At 53.2% G+C, this 6,000-nt stretch overlaps 1 protein-coding gene across 1 annotated transcript; it reads right to left on the reverse strand.

Annotated features, from left to right (window-relative positions):
- Positions 1-2,071: 2,071 nt before the first annotated feature.
- Positions 2,072-3,545, reverse strand: BDZ83DRAFT_641329 (DHS-like NAD/FAD-binding domain-containing protein). Its single transcript, XM_060509551.1, has one exon. It carries the CDS (start codon positions 3,344-3,346, stop codon positions 2,264-2,266), a length of 1,083 nt encoding a protein of 360 aa, XP_060358600.1. The 5' UTR covers positions 3,347-3,545; the 3' UTR covers positions 2,072-2,263.
- Positions 3,546-6,000: the final 2,455 nt, after the last annotated feature.

The raw sequence follows: 6,000 nt of genomic DNA on the forward strand, positions 1-6,000 counted from the left end.
GAGAATCCTTCTTTTCTTTTTTCCTCCTTCGCTGCCTTTGATCACACATGCTTTCCCCGTTTTCCCGTTCCTGCATGGGGGGGTTTTGGTGGTTTCCACACCAATCACAAACGCAGCTTTTCCATCTTCGCTTCAGACTGTGCATATCTAGTTTGCTCTAGGTCGATGCTGTCATCAGCCCGTCTTCGCCCGTTTGATTCAAGATGGCTTTTTCGAGGTTGCCTTCCGCTTGCTTACCCCGACCTAGCTGACTCTTCCTGGCCAGCCCCTCCTCACGAAAATCTCGTTACGACTTCAACAACGTGGGATGCGGGTGGGAACGCGTGAAATAGCTTCCCTCTACTGCACGACACCATCCATCGACAGTTTGACACCCTTGTCCCCCGTTGAACCGCGTGTGGCACACCACCATCAACCGTCCGAAAAGGGCTCGTCGTCCGGGAGCCACCGTGCTATCTAGCCACCCAGCCAACTCAATTCTGACGTCTCACTCGGGAGGCATGTCTGGCATTCTTAGGGTCTCACTACGGAAGCGGGAGCAGCAGCATTAGATTCCACAAAAAAGAGATTTTCCCCCCTCCCCCTCCCTTACCGTCACAAGCCACTGATCATCACTTAAACCTTTTCAGAAGCGCGCGGCATGACGGCTAAGCTAAGAAATGCGAGGACGGGACGGGAGGCAGAAGCCGGCAGCTGTCTCAAGTACGTTATCAAGGAAAGAGATATGAGGGAATATCATTGCGGCCATGACAAGCTTTTGCTTTCGAAATACCCAAGCTGTCATTGTGCATTCACTAAGAAACATTTCCGGCTTCCCCGTCATGCCGCGGTGAAGGTGTTAGTAATGTGACTGGGCGGTTCGCCGCGCGCGACCATTAGAACGCGCTTGACCGTCCGCTTCAATCCTTCCAGTTGACAGGCACGGTAACTTGAGAAGACTTGGTAACTTTCTCAATACCAATGCTAGAAAGTTTCCAACAATGAGGCATGAGCGAGTGTATCATCACTCATCTCAGTAGTCGGGCATCACTTGACTCATCGCAAAGGGGCCAAGCTCAAGCGCAGCACTTACGATAACCTCGCTAGGTAAGATGTCGCTGAATCGATCACCTTTCGTGATGGGAACGTTTACCATGGGAGATAAACTCGGTGTGACATATGCGGCTCAAGATGAAAGGGCTGGAAGGGCCGTGAGTCTCGGGTAGAAAATATGATCAATCACGGACAAACGAGTCAGCGGCTTCCCCTGGCTCAAACGACGAGATCCAATCGGAAGATGCCTCTCGACGCCTCAAGGAGCTAGCATGGTGCCTGGCAGATGTTATCAAAGTCTCAGTTTTGTGAAACTATAGCTTTGGATAGGTTGCATAAGCTGCTCTATCCTGCAGTAGTCAGCGCAGCTAAGGTCAAGTCTATGGAACTACAAACGTAAGCGAGCGAACAAAAGCCTCGTCGTGACTAAGTGGAAATCGGGTTTGAAGAAAGTAAACAATTTTCAAGCTGCATCAACTGGCAGAAGAAAGCGATAGAACGATAGTATGGCTGAAATGGAAACACGACTCTCACATTCCCTTTGAGAGTTTTATTTGATGCTCCAGCCACGCAGCTCTATAACGCAGGGAGGAACGACTTGATAATTCAGAAGTAGACTAATGCAATTGAAGGCATCATATGTTCTAATATTCTCATGATTTTGTTAGGGCGATAATTGATGCAAAAAACCTTAGAGAGAGTCAAGAGGCCTTCGAGGAAATATTTACGGACATTTTTTGGTGCTGAGCAGGTTCGAATGAGACGAATCTGATCATATAAGTGATACCAGCTACCATAACATTTGGAGTCTTCGTTCCCTCTTTTTAGGCCGAAGGCTGAAGGCCTTTCTCGTCATTGATTCGGCTGTTTTCTAAATAAATTCGTAACCTTTGACTGACATGGACGCTGAATTTGGTATCTTGGTAAACATCTTCCACGTGAGATTGTACGACGCTGGTTTCGTGAGAGGGTGAGTATTGTATGACGCAGGTCGACTTGAGGCCAATTAAGATCAACACAACAGCTTCAGTCGGCGTAAGCATGGGTTGAGCGATATCTGATGCTACCTTAATCGGATGGAGATTGTACTGGCTATCTCTTGTCTACTAGATGCAGTACTCCTCGCTCTCACGACATCTTAGAGTAGTAAAAGTGAGCACGGAATCACTGACTATATTCACCCAGCTCTTGATATCCCTCGGTGGCTCGTGACAATGTGCCTCTTCCGCTATCACTTGATATCCTTCTCGACTTGCTCGTATGATTCACCAATTACCGGTTTCAGTAGCTCTGGCAGGACGACTGTCGCATCGCCAACGAACACCCAGTCCTTATCTGGCCGAATATGTCTGGCGTCCTCAGCTCGCGTGTTGATAACAGCAACTCTCGCACCCTTCTTGCGAGCCATCTCGGCATACCCAGCCGCCGGCCAGACCTTGCTGGTGGTTCCAATCGTCAGAAACAAGTCGATGGGCCCGGGGTCATCGAAAAGCGCCTGGGCCTCTTCAACAACCTCAACGGGCAGTGGCTCGCCGAACCAGACGACGGCGGGGCGGAGGATGTTGTTCTTGCACTTGGAGCATTGCGGCAGGTCCTTTTTCTCTAACCCCGACGACAGCCGGACACCGGCGACGGGGTTCGATGGCGTTGGTTGATCCGGAGCTTTCAGAGCGGTCAGATCCCGTGTGGCCGGAGAATTGCCCTCGTACTTCTCCCCGAGGATTTGTGCGTGTTTCCGCGCGATGCCGGCCAACAGCACTGGGCTGGCGCGAGGCTTGTTGTTCGGGTCAATGCTGCCAATGGTCCTCTCCTCGTCCTTTGAGGGATCGAGTGCTGGCGACAGAGATTCCTCAAAGTTGTCACGCTCAGTGTACCCACACCCGATCACGTCGACGCAAGACAGCGCAAAAAGGTTTCCGTGGAGCTCCTTCAGCTGGCTGGGCGGATGATTAGCCCGAGGGCTCAAATTATCAACGTTTTGCGTCAACGCGACGAAACCAGGTACTTTGCGCGCGAGCTCGGCAAGAGCATAGTGAGCAGGGTTCGGCTTGGCACGAAGAGCATCATGTCTGCGATATGTATAGAATTGCCAGACAAGACCCGGGTCATGACGGAAGCCTGCAGGCGAAGCGACCTGCGTTATGTCCTGGTTCCTCCACAGTCCGTTTGCTCCTCGGAAGGTGGCCAGACCCGAGGATACGGAAAGGCCTGCGCCGATGAGAGCAACGATACGCTTTGACTCCTTGAGCGTGTCGTGGAAATCGGCGACCGCAACAGGGTCTAGTTTGGGCAGGGAAGTATTTAAGTCAGCCATCGAAGCTTTGCGTAGAAATAATACAGGGGTGCTCGGATTGTGATATGATAGCTTGATGTTTGGAGGGGTCAAGAGGGAAATTGGCTTCTTCAAATATTCCCCGAGTTGTTGTTGGTTGCCTAGAGAAAATGCGGCAAGGCGATAAATCTGACACGGCTTCCTGGATCCCAAAACTAACGCAGCCAAGCAACCAGCAAAGAGATGACAATTTACATCAGTCTCCCTTTGGAAATTCCCATGGTCGTTGGAAATAACATTCATACATACATACATAGTTTATTACGCCCCGGCTAAGCTGTTTAGGGCTCGCATGATTATCTACATATTCTCCACATTCGTTCATATCCTTGCCTCCCAGAAGCCCATACAAGTCTTGTTCGTCTCCGTATGTGTCTTTTTTAGTTTTGCATGTCGATGCTGCGGTTGCTCGTGGGGTTAGTAGCAGGCCATCTCGGAGTTGTTTCTCAAAGTGTTCGACGTCCTATCGTCGGCGGCCGAAGCTAGTCCTGCTGTCGATGGCACGAGGATGCGTGGGGGTGTCTCCGGTTAATTTGATGATGTTAGTTGCGTGTGGTTTCGCTGCTGGCTGATCTGTGCATCTAGCCTCTCCGTGCTCATGGCGAACTTGATCGTCTCTTTGACAACGTCTACGCTTGGCGACCAATCCTTAGGGTCGGACGCGCGCTTTCCTCCCAGGAAGTATGACAGATTTCCTCTCCGCGTTTCCGTCTGTTGGAGCATCCGAGTCCGCTGTGCCGTCCACTGTGTGCATCGAAAGAGAAAATGCTCTACCGTTTCTGCAGATTGCCCGCAAGCGCATAGCGCCGCGGCGGTTGCGCCGATCTGGTAGAGGTACCAGTTCAGCCTTGCCATTCCGGTGCGTAGTTGCGCTAGAATGCTGGCTTCTTTCCAGGCCAGTCCGTCATACAGCTTGCGTGTGTGGTTTCCCGGCAGGGCTATGTCGATCTTCTTCGAATATGCTCCTACGTTGTCGGGCAAGGCTCCGTGCTTCTGTCGCACGCTCTGTAAAGCGATCCTAAGTGCCGTCGAGTAGGCTCTGGCCGGCCGTTTTTGTGGTGTCTTGTTTACTTGGGTACTTTCCTTTGCTGCTGCTTTGGCCGCTTGCGCCAGGTCTGACTCTATCGATGATGGAAGCCAGAAGAGAGTGACTCTGTTGCCTCGTCTCTGCAGAGCTTGCACGCTGGCATATAGTTGTCGGATCTCTTGTTGGCCTGACTGCTGCCGCGGGTTGTGCATCACCAACACTGCCGCTTTGTTGCGGGTGAAGACGTGGATGGCCCGGTACTCGAGTCTCTCTGGGAGAGACTTGACCGCTTCTGCCAGTGCCGCTAGCTCTGCTACATACGGGTTCTGCTCCGTTCTCTGACCGAACGTACGCGAGGCCGTCACGACGCCACCGCCCCCTCTGAAAGATGCGGGCAGCGTCGTCGCCGTTCCAAAGCCCACAACCTCGTTCCTTGCTGAGCTCCCTGTCGCTATCCTCACTGCCCATCCAGACCGGATTGCCTCAGAGGCCTTGACCGTGTCGTCGTCGACTACTGTATCAATACGACGTTCCCAAGGAGCGATCGAATACCCTTCGATAGTCTCCAGCTTGTCAAGGGGTAGGTCGCGATAGGCCTCCGCCATCAACTGGAAGGGTGACGGAAACCGTCTAAAGGCCACCGCCCGCAGACGTCGAAGCGGATGGGTCTTGGGAAGGCTTCGCAGCCGTACCCAGAATGTCGTTGATTTTCTGTCGTACCTCTCTTGCGCCGATTGTATGCTTGCCTCCGCTTCAGCGACCGCCGTGGCCACCGTGTTGAAGGTTCCCACGATCGCTTGGGCGCCAATCCTCTGCACTCGGTTGATCACCCTCATCTGCGCTGCTCGACACCTGTACCTCCAGACGTTCGACGCGTAGTCCATCGTCGGTGCTACGGCCGCCACGAAAAGCTGTCTGGCCGTCGCCGGAGACAGGCCTTTGAGCCGTTTGAGCCCCAGCACGGCCTCCAGCCCTTTTGTCGTCGCGTCTGCGATGTGCTTTTCGAAACGGAGTTTCGTGTCCATCATCACTCCCAATACTTTGACGTGGTCCTTTGCTCGGACAGTGTCACCTTTGATGACGAAGCTGGTTGAGTCCGCCGGCAGCCTCCAGTTGCGCGTGAAGTGGATGATGGCCGTCTTGTCCGTCTCGAACGTCGCCCCGCTTCGTCGTTCCCACGCGAGTGCTCGATCGATAATATCTTGGATGCCCTGACGGTTTGCTTCGCGCGATCGGCCTGTGACCCACGCCGTGTAGTCATCGACGAAGGCCAGCGCGCCCCCGTTCTCGTCGATTTGGTGCTGTACGAGATCGGCGTTGAAGAAGAGGAAGAGCACGGGCGAAAGCGGCGAACCCTGAGGCAGTCCGGCTTGTGGTAGCGGACGAGCCTCGGACTCGTGACCGTTAACCAGGATGCTTGCCGTTCTATGGGAGCAGAAGGCGTCCACCCATCTCACCAGCTTGTCCGGGATCCCCCGCGCTCTGAGTCTTTGAAGTAGTCTCTCTTTGTACACACCATTGTATGCTCCCTTGACATCGAAGCTGACCAGACTGACCACCTTTCTCTTTCTCCACGCTCTGTAGATGTACTCCTGCAGCAGTACCAGCG

The sequence above is a fragment of the Colletotrichum acutatum genome, assembly GCF_030867785.1.
Source record: "Colletotrichum acutatum strain CBS 112980 chromosome Unknown BDZ83scaffold_181, whole genome shotgun sequence".
Taxonomy (NCBI): Eukaryota; Fungi; Ascomycota; class Sordariomycetes; order Glomerellales; family Glomerellaceae; genus Colletotrichum; species Colletotrichum acutatum.

Bases quoted from the DNA above. Each gene is read 5' to 3' on its own strand.
- BDZ83DRAFT_641329 (XM_060509551.1), bottom strand. From the start codon at position 3,346: ATGGCTGACTTAAATACTTCCCTGCCCAAACTAGACCCTGTTGCGGTC.